The sequence below is a fragment of the Lissotriton helveticus genome, chromosome 3_1 (assembly GCF_964261635.1).
Source record: "Lissotriton helveticus chromosome 3_1, aLisHel1.1, whole genome shotgun sequence".
NCBI classification, from domain to species: Eukaryota; Metazoa; Chordata; class Amphibia; order Caudata; family Salamandridae; genus Lissotriton; species Lissotriton helveticus.
Genome location: NC_136061.1, coordinates 1,749,587,443 through 1,749,605,638, shown reverse-complemented (window position 1 = coordinate 1,749,605,638; position 18,196 = coordinate 1,749,587,443). Strand labels below are relative to the sequence as shown.

At 44.2% G+C, this 18,196-nt stretch overlaps 1 protein-coding gene across 11 annotated transcripts in view; it reads left to right on the top strand.

The window, feature by feature from the left end:
• The window catches only part of LOC144823746 (protein 4.1-like), a 477,862-nt gene that overhangs the window by 404,833 nt on the left and 54,833 nt on the right, over positions 1 to 18,196 (top strand). For all 11 annotated transcript variants that reach the window (XM_078682543.1, XM_078682542.1, XM_078682537.1 and 8 more), the window contains one exon: positions 16,075 to 16,155. In XM_078682543.1, coding sequence (XP_078538669.1) covers positions 16,075 to 16,155 — 81 coding nt within the window. The remainder of the gene's footprint in view (positions 1 to 16,074; positions 16,156 to 18,196) is intronic.

The following is an 18,196-nucleotide window of genomic DNA, read 5'->3' as shown; positions in this document are numbered from 1 at the left end:
TACTGACAAAGGCATCCATCAGGCGCTGATACTCCTCGATCTGTCGGCCGCGTTCGACACGGTTGACTATTCCATCCTGGTCAGCCGTGTCGAGCAGGCCGGCCTCAGGGGCTCGGCCCTGACTGGATCACTTCCTTTGTCTCTGACGGATCACAATCAGTCACACTTGGTCCGTTTTCTGCTCCTAAATTGTTTTCATTTTGTGGGGTCCCACAGGGGTCCTCACTATCACCTCTCTTATTTAATCTTTATCTTCGTCCTCTGCTTCACTCACTAAAGAATTATCAGGTCTCCATTTTTAATTATGCTGATGACCTACAACTTATTTTCCCCCTCAATACCCCAGATTCAGTTACTGAATTCCACAATGCTATGGATCACATCCATAGATGGATGAACCTCAACCACCTCAAACTTAACCCAGGCAAGACCGAACTGATCTTGCCTGGGAAAAGTGAGCTAAGTTGGGGTCCTCATTTCTGGCCTAGCATCATGGGCCAACCCCCGTGCAAATCTTCCTCTGTGAAAAGCTTGGGAGTCATAATCAGCGCCGACCTCTCTCTTAAGGGTCAAATTGGTGCTGTTGTCTCCGGGGCTTTCTTTCAGCTCCGGAAAATAAAAAAGATTTCCCAATTCCTCACCCACTCAGCCCTGATCCAGGTGGTCATTGCTTTGGTTATGTCCAGATTGGACTTCTCTAATAGCATCTACCTGGGACTTCCGCTTGGCCAACTTAAGAGACTACAACTAGTTCAAAACCAAGCGGCCAGACTGATCCTCAAGCAGCCAAAGTGGCAATCTATCACCCCTGGCCTGGAACAACTGCACTGGCTCCCGGTGGCGCAGAGGGTCATGTTTAAGACGGGCTGCATGGTCTTTAAAGCTCTTCAACACACTGGCCCTAAGTTTATTGAAGGCTTGGTACTCAGGTACACCCCCTCACTTAATCTCCGTTCTGCAAAGAAGGATCTCTTAATTGTTCCTTCTTTTAACAAAAAACGTTCAGGCGGCTGCTGCTTTGACTTTTTAGCCGCCAGCCTCTGGAATACGCTTCCTCTGCCCCTCAGACTGACGTTCTCACTTTTAGACATCACTTTAAAACTTGGCTTTTTAGACAGGCCTTCAAATAATGTTTATTCCTAAACCGGCTGTCTATTTTTCCTTTCTTTGTTATGTTCCCGTACCTCAGCGCCATGAAGCCCAAGGGCGTACGTGCGCTTTATAAATATTATTTAACATAACATAACTAATGTGCAATAGATAGTGATAGTCGCCACTTGGTAGTTATAGTTTAGTGTGCTTTTCCATAGAAAATACCTTCTTGATGTGCTAATAACTTCGGCGCCGTTTGACGAATCTCCACTAACTTATTTTCTTTTTTTGACTAATTTCTTCATAGAAAGCTTTGGAGTAATCTGTCGAGCGGGAGCGGGGCTGAGAAAAAAAGCGGGGAGGGGTCCCAAAACAAAAAATCCCCATGCATTTTCCATGGATTTTTTTAAGCGGCTCTACTGCACAAACTGCTGAAAAGAATTGCACCAAAATTGACTAACTAGATCTTGGTCCAGAAAGTATGCTTTTTGTTATTTTGTGTAAATCTCATCAGTAGTGTCGTGTAGTTCATACTAATTTGCAACATTTGTTGGCCAACAAAGACTTTGGGTGAGGTTCCTAGGGTGATTCCAAGCACTGCTAGAACAAGTACAAATACCTCTCCCTAGTAACAAATGAATACATAGGTATTACATCCTTCATTTCATTAATATCAATATTGTCCCAACCCAGAAATTTAAAAACACTATTTTATTTTGTCACGACAAAGCCTGTGCTTTGCAAAGCAATTTCATCAAATTATTTGTTATATACATAAAATTCATCACTATACGTAGTTCACATATACAAAGATCCCCACAACAAGAAATGATACACCAATTTCATCCATCCCCCTTATAACACCACACATGCCCACAAGCATCAGTTATACCATACACAACTAAATAACATCAAAACAAACTTAACAAAACATCAAAGTGATAGGCGTCAATCCCAAGCCCCGCCCCCTTCGTACATTATGCTTATGAGTTAGCGGAATGTGTCTAACTAATTACTTACACTTACGCATTTACGTTTATGTTCTCATTATGCAGTTATTCACTTATGCGTGTGATATTGTTTGCAGTGTTCTTAGCTTAGCATGTGTGCCACCATTTTGGATTATTCTCTCTGCGTGCAAACTGTACTTGCTCATTCCCCCTCCCGTAGGAATAGGAGTAATTCCTCGTGTCAGCATATATGCATTTCTTGGTTTACTGTAACTGAAACTCCTGCTAGCGAAACTCCTTATCCGGCCGTTCTCATGCGCTGGGGATGTAGCGGCCTGGCTCTGTGTCCTTGGGAGATGATAACAAGTGTTGCTATTGCAGGTGCAGATGCCTCTTGTATGAGACCATTGTCCACATCCCTGGTGGACCAGTACTTTTCCATTATGGGCGTGTTTTACTTTGCCTTCTCGTAATATAATGTATCACCATGATGATGTGAGGCAGTCCTTCTCGGCACACTCTTAGGGGTGAGGTCGATATAGGGCCCTCTCATATGGGAGTTTGTGGCCTAATAAACTTGCTTTGTTTATTCTTCTCCACTGTCCGGCTGACTTATTTTGGGTAACTATAGGTGAGTGAGGTAAGTCACTCAGGTGGTATTTTGGCCACGCTTATCAGATGGCGCCCGAACAGGGACTCCGCGATTAGGATCTTTCTCACCCGTAAGTGGGTAGCAGAAGGCCGGAGACCCCCTGGTCGGCACGGTGGGTCCGGGTACCCACTTTGATGCCGAGCTTGGTTCTCGCAGCGCTGCCCCACCCTGCTGATTGGAGGAGGTCTCGGTCCGTGATCCTACGCCGGAGTCCGGAAGGCGGAACCTTGGAGCTGACCGTGTTGGTCCAGCCAGCCGGAAGTGGAGAACGGTAGAGGTCGGGACCGCGCACGGAAGGTAAGTGGTCCGACTGGTGATTGAGGGGCCGGAGTGCTCCGTGAGACCGGTGTGTCTCTGGTGATTGGAGGAGCCGGTGTGCTTCTGGGGCTAGTGTGCTCCGGGAAACTCAGGGCGTGGATAGCGCTCTGACAGACTTGATGGAGATTGGGGAACGAGGGTTTGTGAAAAATCCGACTGGATAGTACTGCGGTTGGTGAGCGGCTTGCTGCGCGAGGATTTTGGGCTCGCCCGAACACCTAATGTGGTGATTTACGGGAGAGTGCCGGGTCCCGCGTGGTGTGGCACCTGCCGATTTGTAGTGCTGCCCGGGAAACGGATTGGTTTCCCAGTCTCGGAACAGCGAGTGTAGGCTGTTCAGTCTGCGGTAGTGTCCAGGTTTCCCAGGACTTGGTCGACGGGCCTTGTCCCATTTTTGTAACACGTGTTTTAGTACGGATTCTGTTTGATTAATATATGCATGTGATATTGTGAATTTTTCCTGTGTTATTGTATGTTGGAGGATTACAAAATGCCATGCTTTAGTAAATTGCGGTGTTTCGGGTGTTGCGATGAGGTTTCAGATGTGAGATTGGCTAAGAGCCAACCTGCCCCTCAGGAAGGTTCTCCGAATTTCGACATGTACGTCAAACACGGCTTGCCTCCTATTTTGTTTTCCTCTTTATGGCATAAGTATACAATGGATAATGTGGATTTGCAGTGGCCCCTACTGGGTTCTTTCGATGCAGAAAAATTAGACTATTTACAAGACAAATTATTTGCTAGGCGCAGCCGCCAGAGTATGTTTGATTCTTTGCGAATGTGGCAGAAGGAGGTACGGGAACGGCAGATAAGGGAAGAGAAGGTTGCTCAGAAAAGATCGGCTCAGACTATGGCGCAAAAGGCGAACACACTAAGAAAGAGAATGAACTGCGGATTGAGCGCGCAGATAGGCGTTTTCGGTTGTTGGAAAATAAGTGCTATGTGGTAAAGGAAGAGGACGTAGACGAGATGGAAGATATTTTGAGCGCCCGACCTCCTCCCCCATATGCTCCACAGTCACTGTACCCCGTGCTCGGAGATTCCGCCCCACAGGCGGTGGTTTCAGTTCCCCAAGTCGGTGCCCCTCCTTTGTCCGGTACACCTGCTTCCTCTGAAGGGGGACCTACTTCCCCTTCTACCACGGCACCCTTGCTCCCTTTCTCGGCGGCGAGCCCTGCGTCTGCTGCGCTATCCCCGGTGCTCTCTGCTGGCCCTGCTATCCCCACTGTTTCTGCCAGCGCCACCCCTCAGAGCGCGTTGCGAACACCTGCTAGAGGAGCGGAGGGAGGTCTACTCCATCAGGTACGAAAGTTACTAACACGCGGTACTATACCCCTAGACGAGAAAACAATGGTAGCTAATCAAGCTTGTCAATGGGCCAGGAATAACATTTATTCATTAGAGGATATTTGGTCTACTATGAAGGATTATGAGCCTTTAATGCAGCAGCACGCTTTGTGGCACATGTCAACGACCCTAATAACGTTATGGGAGCAGGGATATGGCGGTGAGGCGCCGGCGATTCTTCGCGATATTAAGGCTCATGCTTACAGGGCTAATACTGGTGTGGGGGAAGTGCTCCGTAGTCTGAGGTATTTGTTGGAATACAGGAATGAGCTAACGGTAACAGGTGAGACTCACTTCCCGGGGATACATCCAATGCGTGAGGTACACCCTATATTTCACCCTGAGGTATCTGAAATAATAGACCCGACCACCTTGGCAGTAACCAGACCACGTGTAGATGCTCATTTCCAAGAACAATGGGTGTATACGCCCTGGAAAAGGAGCGAGGTATTAGCTCTGAAAGCGCAGTTACCCGACTCTAGAAAAAACCCAACGGCTTATTACAAGGAATTAACGGAGGCGGCATCCTCAACAGTCATGACGTTAGCAGATATTGAACTGTTTTTCGGATTATTGGTTCCCGTGGATGTGTGGAGACAGGTGAAGGGTTCGGAACATAGAGAGGAGTTAGGCGGGACTTGGGCAGAATTTACAGATTGGGATAAGGAACGTAAGCCAGGCGAAAAACCGAAACCTGAGATACTAGCATTACCCGGGCGCATAATTAAATATATGCATTCACTCATTCCTCCTAAAAAGGTAGATTGGGATAAGTTAACGGCTTGCAAACAGAAAAAGGATGAGGCAGTTTCAGATTTCTTCACTCGCTTTGAGGAAACGTTTATGGATTTTAGCGGGCAGGACATCTCTCAAGATGGTGGGCTGCGTCTCTTTGTCAATAGATTTGTTACGAATTTACTGCCAGAAATATCGGCCCGACTGCAAGCGTCTGAAAGTACATGGACAACATCTACCCCCTCAGGCATCTTAAGCATGGCCCAGTATTATGAACATAGAGAGAATGAGAATAAAGACAGGCAGGAAAAGAAGGCGAAAGATTTGAAGACGAAGGTTTTGTTGCAGCAAGTAGCGAAGGGCAGAGGACGGGGAGCCCCGCCCGCGTCAGGTGGTCGAGGAAGTGGTTTCGGGAGGGGAGAGAGAAGAGAGCGTTTGGGACCCAACCAGTGCGCTAACTGCAAACAGGAAGGGCACTGGTGGAAGGATTGTCCACTACTGCGGTCCCAGGCTGGACCTGGTAGGGGGCGAGGTCGGGGAGAAGCGCCTAGAGACAATAGGCAGTCCGAGGAGGGTAGGAGACCTGGAGGAAATTATTTTGACGGAGGAAGGGATAGACAGCATTCTCAGAGGGAGGGCGATGATGGCAGGGATAGACAGTTTTACAACGATGCGTACGCCGAGGATGATTTCACAGGATTTTCCTATAACTAGGACAGCGTAGGGCAGAGTGAGGGACCTGTTTCTGTGGATGTTGATCAACGTGGGCCTTATGTAACGGCAGACTTGTCGGGATCCCATCAGAAATTTTTATTGGATACAGGTGCTACGAAAAGTTCTGTAGCACGTTCTCAGGTTCCAGGGGCAGCTCTGTCTGGCAAGACTAATGTTTCAGTGGGGTTTTCTGGTACCCCGGTGATTAGCCCCATCTCTAAGCCATTGACACTTACGATTGGCCCCTTTACTGTTGACTCCCCTTTTCTTTTGACTTCGAATTGTGGTGAGAATTTGCTGGGTTTGGATCTGTTAAAAAGATTGCATGCTACGATTTACTGCTCTCCGGGTGGTGTATACCTTACAATGGGTCCTTCAGTCGCGCGTGCGCAGCAATGTTTTTCAAAGGATGAACCCCTCCCAATTGAATTTAGGGATGTCCCTCCGAGCTTGTGTGCCTGTAGCGATACTGATGTGGGTAAGATGGACATTGCACCGGTGTCCATAAATGTTAAGGTGGGAGCAAAGCTGCCTCGCATACCTCAATATAAGATTTCTAGAGATGGAGAGAGGGCTCTGTTGCAGATTATACAGGATTTGATCGGATCAGGGGTGGTTGAGGAGACAGACTCTAACATTTGTAATAGCCCGATACTTCCGATACTGAAAAGGTCCTCAGGTGCCGAGGGTGAGAATACACCTGATGTCTATCGTTTTGTGATTGATTTACGCCATATTAATAAGGTGGTTGAGCCCCAGTACCCTGTGGTTTCTGACATTACTACCATTTTGACTATGATACCTCCGTCAGCAAAATATTTTTCAGTATTGGACCTTAAGAATGCGTTCTTCAGTATACCCGTACACCCAGATAGCAGGTACCTCTTCGGATTCTCATTGGCTGGACGCAGTTTTAGATTTACGAGAATTCCTCAAGGTTATACAGAAAGTCCCAGTATTTACAGTCAAGCATTAAAAGCACAGTTAGATTATTTGGAGCTCCCACAGGGCAATGTCTTGTTGCAATATGTGGACGATATTCTCATCGCCTCCGACAATGAGGAGGGATGCCGAGAGTCGACAGTTAAATTGTTATACCATTTGGCTCAGAAGGGACACAAGGTGTCTCTCCCTAAATTCCAATATTGTCGACAGGAGGTTACTTATCTCGGTCACCTCCTATCGAAGGACGGGAGAAGGCTGACACCAGAGCGCATCAGGGCAATAACTAACATGACAGTCCCTAACACACAGCGAGAGGTGCGCGCATTCTTGGGAATAACATCGTACTGTCGTCAGTGGATACCTAATTATGCTTTACTAACGAAACCCCTGCTGTATCTGACCACGAAAGAAGTGTGTGAACCCCTACCTTGGACACCTGCATGCCAAGAAGCGTTTGAGTTGTTGAAGACTGCTTTATGTTCTGCACCCGTTTTGGGAACACCCAATTACCAGAAGCCTTTTGTACTCTATGTGCACGAGGCGGAAGGTTGCGCGTTGTCTGTTTTAACACAAGATTTTGGAGGGAAACAGAGACCGTGTGCTTACTTCTCTGCAATGCTCGACAATGTGGCAAGAGCGCTTCCGAGCTGTCTAAGGGCTACAGCGGCTGCTGCAGTCTCGATAAGACAGTCGGCAGGGCTCGTACTGGGTTCAGCTCTTACGGTAATGGTACCACATGCAGTGGACATTTTACTAAACAGAACACAGACGCAGCATTTAACTAGCGCTCGTCTGACAGGATATGAGATGACATTATTTGCCCCACATGTGACGATAAAAAGATGTGCTACCCTGAATCCAGCAACACTGTTGCCCCTCCCTTCGGATGAGGAAACTGGTGAAGTACATGACTGCCTGTTCCGAACGGAGGAGGAAACAAAAGGGAGAGTAGATTTGACGGACAAACCCCTAGATAACCCTGACGGAGAGTTGTATGTTGATGGGTCCTGTTTTAAATTAGCGGACGGCACCACAACAGCAGCATATGCAGTGACAACATTACACACAGTGGTGGAGACTTCTAGAGTCCCGTATAACTCAGCTCAGGCCGCAGAGATAATAGCGTTGATGCGTGCATGTGAACTGAGTGAAGGATTGGATGTGAACATTTATACTGATAGCCAATACGCCTTTGGCGTGGCTCATAGCTATGGAAGACTGTGGGCAGAGAGGGGATTTTTGACATCACACGGACAACGCATTCAACACGGCCCATTGATATTGCGCTTGTTGACGGCTCTAACGCTTCCCAGAAGGCTGGCAGTCATAAAGTGTAGCGCACACAAAGCAGTGGTTGATGATGTGGGACAGGGAAATGCGTTTGCAGATCAGACAGCCAAAGAAACTGCCAGGAACAGACTCCCGCGAATGTTTGTGGCTGGACCGGCTAGATCTGTACCAGACATTAATATGTTTTCAGATACTGTACAGAGTGTGCGAAACATACAGGAGAAAGTGACTGAGGAGGAGCTGAGGGAATGGAAGAATGGAAAGGGACAGCTGGACTCGGATGAGTGTTGGACGGATGTGACTGACAAAAGACGATGGTTGCTCCCAAATGCATTTGTCCTTCCAGTGGTGACGATGGCCCATGGACCAGCTCACATAAGTGCTAAAGGAATATGTAAATTATTAGACCCCGTATGGAGTAATAAGAACATTTCCAGGGTGGCACAAAAATTACACAAACAGCATTACAAAAAAAGAAGAAGCGCTGACGCGCATTTCGGGGTAGGACCCGTGACCACTGTTCCTTCGTCAGGGCACACACCTGTGACAAAGCACATGTTCAGAATATATTCTCCACACGTTACGTGAGAAAGACCAAAGTGGTACGCAGAACATAGCCATACCTGTAACACTACATGCATTTATAGTCAGTTTGCAGGTGAGATTGAAGTGCAATACAAAGTCCCAAAAGGCCAATAGGTGGAAAGAAGTGTGATCATAATATCATTGACAGTGGGGTATCGTTAAACATTATGCTGGTGGGAAAAATTAATGGTCTCCAATGCCCCATTTAACCTGCCTGAAAAGCAAAGTGTATATGTGGTCTGCTTCCACACAACTTCCAAGATCAAGGTTCATGTATAGCCACTGTGAAGCATAAAATTACGAAAGTACATGCACCAATTTATGTCTCGCCAGGCACTTTGAGTGGATGTTTATTCAGTTTCAGTACTGCTGCAGACATGGGGCTGATTTCTATGAACTACAATGTCAAGGCCTATCATGAGCTAGTGAATCAGTTTCCTTCTTTGTTGCATTAAGTAGGAAGGTTTAACACAAGTGCAACTTCACATAAATGAGGACATTCGTCCTGATGCGCAATGGCATTGTCAAATTGCAATCCATTTACGAGAGGCTGTTAATCCCTTATAAAAGAATGCGATTATTGAGCGATCCATTGGTCCAACACTGTGGGTATCACCCTTAGTGGTAGTGCCAAAAAAGGATAGTGGAGGAGTTGTACACATTTGCGCTGATAGGCACCAAGCAAACAAGGCAATTAAAAGAGAACGACATCCAGGTTCGCACATTGCCGACATGATTACGGAGCTAAATGGCGCTAAAGTCTTTTTCCACCTGGATTTGAACAAAGGGTATACCCAGCTTGAAATGGACAAGAATTGAAGGTACATTGCTACCTTTTCAACTCATGTTGGTTTGCTTTGATGTGAAAAGGCTAAGTTTTGGATTGTCATCAGCCACCGAACTGTTTCATGCTGTCATTTGTCGCATAATACAGCCGGTTCCAAATGCTTTCAATTACAGTGATGACATGCTAGTATTCGGGCCACACGAAAGGAACATGATAATGCTCTGACACAAGTGTGTTGTATATTTGCTGATGTAGCTCTCAATTTAAATGCGGCAAACTGTGAGTTTCATTAAATCAAACTTCAATGTTTTTGGCCATGTATTTTCTAATTGGGGTGCGGGGAATGACCCCAGACCTGAACAAAGTACAAGCCTTGCCATCCACTTCTCCCCCACAGGATGTAACTATGCTGAGACCCTTCCTTCGTATGGCTAGTTACTGTTCAAGCTATATACATGACTTTGCCAGTGTAAATGCTCCATTGAGAGACAAAACAAAATGTCCCATTTAAATGGTCAAGTGAATGTGAACAAAGGTTCAAGAAAATCAAGCATGCAATTGAGAATGCAACTAAAATAGCATAGTCCGATGATCCGAAATTGCAAACGAAGGTTGATGTTGATGTGAGCCCTGTGGGGTTGAGTGCCATAGTTGCTCAGTACACTGCACATCCCAATGCCCAGAGACATATTGTGGCTTATGCTAGCCTAAGTTTGTCAACTACATAACATGCTTTTTCACAACCCGAAAATAAAAGCCTAGCTGTAGTGTGGGCCTCTGAATGGAAAACATTTAACAGTTGTCACTGACCACCAAGCATTGCTCCCCATTTTCGGCAATCCTAAAGCCAAGATGCCCACTCGTATTGAGTAGTGGGGGTTGCGATTGCAGCAGTACGATTACACAATCGCGTCCAGGTAAAGATCAAAACCCTGCTGAGTACTTCTCATGTGTGCCAATACTATATCATGGCACTACTTCTAAAGTGGCTGATGCCTATGTTAATTCCGTTGTGAAATCTATTGCCCCGGCTGCCATATCTTTAGAACAAATGCTTGCTGCCACAAGTGCAGACAGAAAACTGCTAATACTCAGACATTATTACACACCAATCATGGTGAACACAATCTCAACCTCTTTATGATGAAATTGAATACTAGAAGTTAAAGAATGTGTGGGACAAACTTTGTTACTCCAGAAGAAATCATCTTACGAGGGTCGAGAATTGTCATACCCGCGAGTCTGAGACAACAAGTGTGTAGTGATTGAGTCAGGTACAAGTGATGAGTTTAAGGTAGTTTTATTCAAGATGGTACAATAGACCCCGCCTTGAGCAGCCAGGAGGCTGCTCAGCCCAGTCAGCTGTGACTATTTGACTCACAACATTATATAACTTGTCATCACAGTAAGATTCTACAGGCAGGGCATGAATAGCATTGTACTCAGGATATAACTAAGTTATTGAACTAGCACGTGAGGGACACCGAGGAATATGTGCTGTGAAACAAGCTTTACAGGACCGAATGTGGTTTCCCCATCTTGATGAGAGATTTGAAAAAGAGTTAAAATCCTGTCATTTGTGCAACTGTTTGTCATCTAAGACAACCCCACAACATGTCTGATCTCTCAAAGCATGTATGGAAGAAGATTGCGATTGATTTCTTCAGACCTTGACAGCATACATCATCTACTAGTAATTGTTAATAAATATTCCTGTTTTCCTCTGGTTGAAGATGGTTCATCAACGACACATGACAGAGTAATTGAAATACTAGAAAGTATTTTTTTCAACTCGTGGTGTTCCTACGATTTTGACATCTGACAATAGTCTGCCTCTCAGTTGTCTGGAACTTAATGATTTTTCACTTATTTAAATATCAGGCATCAGAAAAGCACACCTCACTGGCCATAGGTGAATTTTGTGGTCAAGAGATTTAGGAGCACCCTCAAGAAGAGCGTTGAGCGTGCTGAGCTGGAAAAGCTTGAACTCACATTAGTTCTTCGGCATGCACTTTGTACTTACAGGTCAACTCTGCATTCTACCACAAGTAAAAGCCCTGCCACCTTAAGGTTTGGGTGAGCCATAGGCACCAAAGTGCCGCAATGGACCACTGAGAGATCTATTGGTATTGATGAACTTTGCAGTATTGACTCTTCCCAATAAACGTCACATAAATACCTATGTGGACAGATGACGCCTTGCGCTGAACCATGTGTTCAACAGAGAAGTCCAAGTGATTGTAAGGCAGAAACGAAAGTGCAAGTCTGATGCTCCTTTTGGCGCTGATCCACTGACAGTTTTGACAGTAAAGGACACATGGTGATTGCTCACCATCCTGGAAAGTCCATGACACAAGATTTTTTTGCATATCAAGCACATACTTTGACCTTCGCCATCTATAGGTGTCAGGAGTGAGACTTCTCCGGCACAGAGCCCAATGACTGTACAAAAATCTTTGTCACTAATGCCAGTCATGGACCCTTCTTCTGTATCTCTCAGCCTCACATGACCAGATCTGGGAAATCCATTTGAGTACCAAAACGACTTATTGAAGAGTTGTAATGCACATATGTACTAATGGTACTTTTAATTTGACAAAGGGGAAGGTGTAGTGTCTAGTGAGTTAGAGATGACAGGACTCTTTTGCTACCCGACATACTGTAGTTCAGTGACCTAAGTGCGTAGGTGTGAGTTATAGAATTCATGATATAGAATGTTCAGTTCACGGTTACATGCTTATGAATAATGACATGTAATACCTAGCTCCATGTGGGGTGTGATCATTTACAATACCCGGGCTAGGGGTAGATGCTACAAGCCCCATTTCCATGATGCAGGTAAAAAAAAGCCAGGTCATCTTACTTATTACAAAATGGTATGATGCCACCACCGTGGGTGTGCTGCTTAACTCTCGGTAAGGGCAGTAGCCATTTACTATGACTTGGGTAACCCGTTGTGTGCCGCTCCTGGTCTAACCAGACCGCAGTCTGTCAGACAGGCCTAGGTCATAATCCGTGTTTGCCCATAGCCAAACATTATTTCCAAGGATGCATATATCACCAAAGCTAGGGCTTTCTGGGCAGGGGTTCATGTCTATTACCATGCAAGGGACTTTTTCCTTCCCACCACTGTGTTAGCCTTGGAGAGTATTCTTCAGTCAGGCATTCAGTCTGGTGAGGTCTTTTTCTGCCGTCTAGCTTTTTCTTCCAATTATTGTGAACTTTTCCTGTAGACATTTGCTTATCATGATGTTCCCTACCAGGTGAATATACTGTGGCTACCAATTTCAATTTATTTGAATATGATTTGGAACTCGATTGAGATCCACACATACATACAACAACATACTGTGGCTACCAGGAGGAGTTAGCCAAATCACAGCCAAGCAGAGACAATCCCAGACGAGTTCACAACATCCAGCCCTTGATGTATGCTACGCTCTGGCTAAAAAAGAGACATGTACGTTTTGGACTCATTCCACCCCAGCCAAGACTGCGTCTATATCGTTGGAGATAGGTATTCTGGTGTTGAACTTCTGCCAGCTAAGACCTTGGCATCTGTTCGCAGCTTTACTATGGGCATTACTGTTGCAACAGCCAACTCTTCAGGGAAAGTAATTTCGATTACTTGGTCCCGCAGATCTTAGTGTGAGTCCACTTGTCAAACCAGTCACCTTTTAGAAAGCAGTGTTTATAGTATCTAACCAAAAGTGGTGGAATCTTCAGTTAACGGTATCCATCAAAGAACATGTTTTGCAATACTCTTTATGGTGGATACTTTATCTAACTACTGATCCCTTGCTGCTCCTCCTCCTTCACATTCCGTTGTGGACTTTTAGGGTTCTAAATAGGTCCCAAGCTGGATTTGATGCACACTGTTGATCTGCCTCTAAGGCTGTGTGGAAGCGTTCAATGAAACGGTCATCAGTGTGCAAAGGCGACATCTTTATATGGCTTTGTATTGTCACTTCCTGGGAATGGCGTGAGTTTGCCGCATGATATACCAGCGTGGAAGCAGTTGCTTTGGATAGTTCCTAATCCACTCTAGCGCCTGGAGGAATTCAAAAGGTGAGTATTGTGGTTTTAGAGAACAATGGATAAAGCATTTTGAAGGTAATTAACTTCTACTTCTTGGATCTTGCACAAACTTGAATTCAGAGGGAATGTTCATGGTGAAAAGCTAGTATTACAAGTAAACACATTTTGGTTTCTTTGTAACCATTACTTTTGACAAGAGGGTCAGTGTAATTATTGTCAGAGAAGCCACACACAACATTTTATGCATGGAAAGTGACTGTGAAGACATGTCCAAAGTTAATTTTAAATTTTACCTTGAACCAAGCAGACTTGCTCTCCTGGTTTTCGTCCAATCTTTTTGAATGTAACGGAAGCATCGCTGGACAGACTAGATGTTAAAAGAGACGTTATGTACTATATTGAAAAAAACAATTCATTCTGATAAAAAAAAAGTAGTATTTGTAGCTTTTGGCAAGGTCAAGCAAGGAGAAGCCGTGAAAAAGCCTGTTATTGCTCAATGAATTGTAGGCATCGCAACATACATATAACACAAAGCCAACAGAAAGCTACTTGCATCGTTTTTGTCCAGAGGAAAAGCTACAGTTCTGGCATTTTTGGTGAAGGTAATATGCAGTCTCTTCATTAATGCAGATACACCAGTTTGAAAGGCAATATTGAAGCATTTATTTCATGGATGTCTCTAATCTTTTTATTTTGCCCGCGTATCTTCCACTTTCCGCACTATTCCTTTGGCCTGTAAATCTACAAAACATCCAGTGCTGTAAGAAGTAGTTCTTTACCTCCCCAACTGGAATGGCTGGCATTGCTACATGTTAAAAGTTCAAATTTGAAAGACTTATTCTCATAGATGTGGTGTGCTGCTGTTATATTGCACTGAATCTGGATAAGATGGTTCTTATGGGTAAAATGGGGATGCCTGCAAGGGAAGGATTTGTGAAAACAAGCTCTAATTACCATAGAAAATAATCTGAAGTAATCTTTATTTCGGCCGACGGCCATAAAAGACACACATATATACATTCATTAACTCATACATTTAGAACACAATATATGCGTGAAATCAATTAAGACAATAATTACAATAATATGGTGTAAAATTAATTCTCACCAATTAGATCAAAGACATAGTTCATTCAGCGGGAAAGTACAAATTTTTAGCAGCAAGATTCACTATTTAAAATTTATCCATCTTCAAAGCACCTGTCCCATTTTCTTTCGGACAATAAAAACTGAGTAAAGAAACCTACTGATACTAAATACAATGAACTGTGCAGTATTTGTTTTTAGGATCCTATATGCTATAGAGCAAGATCTAGTTCCTAAAAGAGCACACATAGGTTTGAGCCATCTTTTCCGAGCTTTCAGATATGCTTTACATATGAACAACATATGGACCTCATTCTCATTACATAAATCTGAGCACATAGGACATCTCTCACTTGTACTATTAGGACAATCCAGTTTTTTATTTGTCCAACGCTCAATGTTAGAGTTCAGCATGAGGTTCCCATACCTGAACTTCAGGAAGAGAGTCTTGGCAAGGGACGGCTCTATTTCATCCAAGAACGGTTCAAAACATGGTTCGCTTTTGAAGGTTAAGAAATTTTTTGTTAGGGTGCCAATTCTACTATCATGGGTATGTCTATCATTCATGAAGCACCAGTATGCTCTTTTTACAATATTTTTAGCAAGAGCTGGTAGATTCTCTGGGTTTTCCCAGAACGAACTCAACCCCAAATTGTCGAACTATTTTTTAACATGCCCGAACCACCGAAGGGAATTGAAAGAATCTAGATTTAATACTTCTTGGAGACCCTTTCTGTAATCTACCAGTTCCGGAGTGGACCAAATCCTTATCCAGAACATTAGCGGTCTTAAGATAGTTAGGTGGTCGGTTCGTTTGAAGTTCAAATCGAGATGGAGAGGTATTAGTGGTGTGCTGGTTGGGACCCTTACAATTGATCTCATGAATTTGTTATCGAGGCCTTGAAAACTCTCCCTGGCCCAAGGTCCCCATATCTCAGCCCCATATAAAGCTGCAGACTGAATCTTAAATTTAAAAAGTTCAAGTACGGGAGTTATACTTTTGCTTGTACTAGCATTCAATCTGCAGATTATAGGTTTTACATTATGGGCATATGACACCTTACTTTTTTCGATTTGAGCCTTCCATGTTAATTTAGAATCGAGTACTACCCCCAAATAAGTAAAATTCTCCACAGTACCTAAAGTTTCCCCATTCAGGGTCAGGTTCCCTTTATCCGGTCTAATAGGGTTTAAAGCCATACATTTTGTTTTATCAACATTTATTTCTAGCCCTTTGGTCACACAGTAACAATTACCATAGAAAATAGCTTTAAGGTATGGCTCAAAGTTATGGCAGTCTGTGTTATTTTTTTTAAGCATTCTGAGCTGGATGAAGTGAAACTTGAAATAGCATGTGATTAAATGTATGTCCACCTTGGAGAGTTACAGTTACAGCTAAGAAATTATTTGTGGTATGTTTAGGTAGCATTTTGTTTTTGCGCTGATTAGACTTGAACTGTTTAATTATCAAAGTCAGATGTGAATGTTTTATTTTTCATTGCTTCGATTAAAGGTAGTCTAAACTCTTCTTCTAGACTGTGAAAGGAGGTATTTCTGAAACTCGGATTGAGAAAAGGATAGTGATCACAGGAGATTCTGACATTGACCATGATCAGGTAAGAAAGAGGTGAGCATATTGTTCGCTATGATTGAATGGAATGTTCATAAAGATGCTTACTGAACTGGGAGTCTCATTTTTAATCTTGATTACACAACCTTTCTAGATACTTTTTGACAACATGCACGCTCCTGACTATTATAACAAACTTTATTTAAAGACAGACACTGAAATGTCAATCGCGTGTGAAAAGAAGAACAGTTGTGTACGGAAATAGCAAATCATAACCTGTCTAAAAGGAGTTTGAGTCCTGTTCTTAACAGAAAAGTTTGGAAATATTTTCCAAAGAAAATTGACAAAAACTGCCAGCTCAGTGCTTCCGGATACGATCACCAGGGGCTGTGAAAAATTAACTATATGGGCATGATGGAATCTTGTAGTGTTCCTTTCCATGAAGGTGAAGTGATAGCTTCTCAGCCTATTAGTCTGCATGGATCTTGTATTTCCTCATTATTCGTCATCCTTTCTTTAAAATAGTGTTTGCAAAAGAGTTTTATTGTCGCTCTATACAAATAGTTTTTAATTGACTATTTCTTTTGAAGTTAAATGTGGCCTATATAGCTGTTTATGTGTGTTTTATAAATATGTTTAATTGGCTTCTCAAAAAATGACAGTCAAACCTTATGGAATATTCTCCAGGATCCTGTGCTTGATGGGGCAATTAAGTGCTTATCACTATACCCATTAGCTCATCAAACGACTATAACGCATTCAGAACGCCTCGGCACGACTGATCCTCGACGTACCATGCCACGGCCACATCACCCCCCACCTAAGAAACCTGCACTGGCTCCCCATCAACAAGAGGATATCCTTCAAGCTCCTCACCCATGCACACAAGGCACTTCACAAGACCGGCCCAGCCTACCTCAACAGACGGCAATGTTCCCTCTAATTTTTTTGCCCTGTATGCGGCAGTTTAGGGTCTCTGTGCGCTGCAGCCATGGCTATGTGCACCAGAAACCAGACCGCGCGTGTGTGCGGCTCCAAATATCCCTCCAAACGTTTGTAAAAAAAACTGAAAATACTATGCTTTTCCACACACACGGCGCCACATTAAGAGTCTTAAGGCAGATTTGCAATTTGGATACACAGAGGCTTATGCTTGTTTAAATCTGCTGAGTGACGTTAACCATGGTTATGGAATGAGGCTATGTCATCTAGAAGTGCGTTCATACTTTGGTTTTCTTTCGAGGCAGCTATCATTTTGCCGGGCTGTTGCTACGCTGCTTTTATACGTCGGTGTGGTTACATCTTTCTGGGTCCCTTGATTTCTGGCCATGCACCGGCGCTGAAATGTTGCTCATGTAGCTGCGGTTTCTCTCCTTTGTCGCCTCCTTTGAAACAACAGCTGTCGCCGCAGCAGGGATGAGAAAACCCAGCCTGTGGTTGGCTAGGGAGGTGGGTGGCGCATGAAGTGAAGACAGAGAGAGAGGAGTTACAGTGTCACTGGTCCGAGCACAAGGAGCTGGTGTTGGTGGATATCTATTGCCTGTCAGCTGCTGTGAGGCATACTGTGGGAGGGGTGGCACCATGCCACCAGAGCTCAGCTACTACCGACAACGGCGCAGTTCTTCTTCGTCCCACCTTCACCCTCCACCCTCGGTTCTCTTTTTGGTACTTATTCCCTAATCGGCCTGCCTCCGCCCTGGCTTCTGTCTCATTGTCACCTGTCCCGCAATTCTCTCTGATGCCCAACCTCTTCTGGTGTGCTAATAATAATAGCAGGAACAATAATGTGTTTTTGTATAGCCCTTTATATACCACGCCTCATTTATAAGGACTGGAAATAGCAAGCAATATTATGCAATCATATAAACTCCAAATGCACGTGGATGTGGGCAGTGAGCATTTTATTAACTTCGGGTTGATGCATGGCTACATTGTTCCAGGCCCTCCGTGCCCCATCATCACAGCTATTCCAAGATATCAGCATACTCTTTCTTTCACATAAAGAAAACTCTGACATTCTAAAAGTATTACTTCTTGTTTGTGTGCAAATTTCTGAATACTAAAACAGATATTATATACAGTATTTT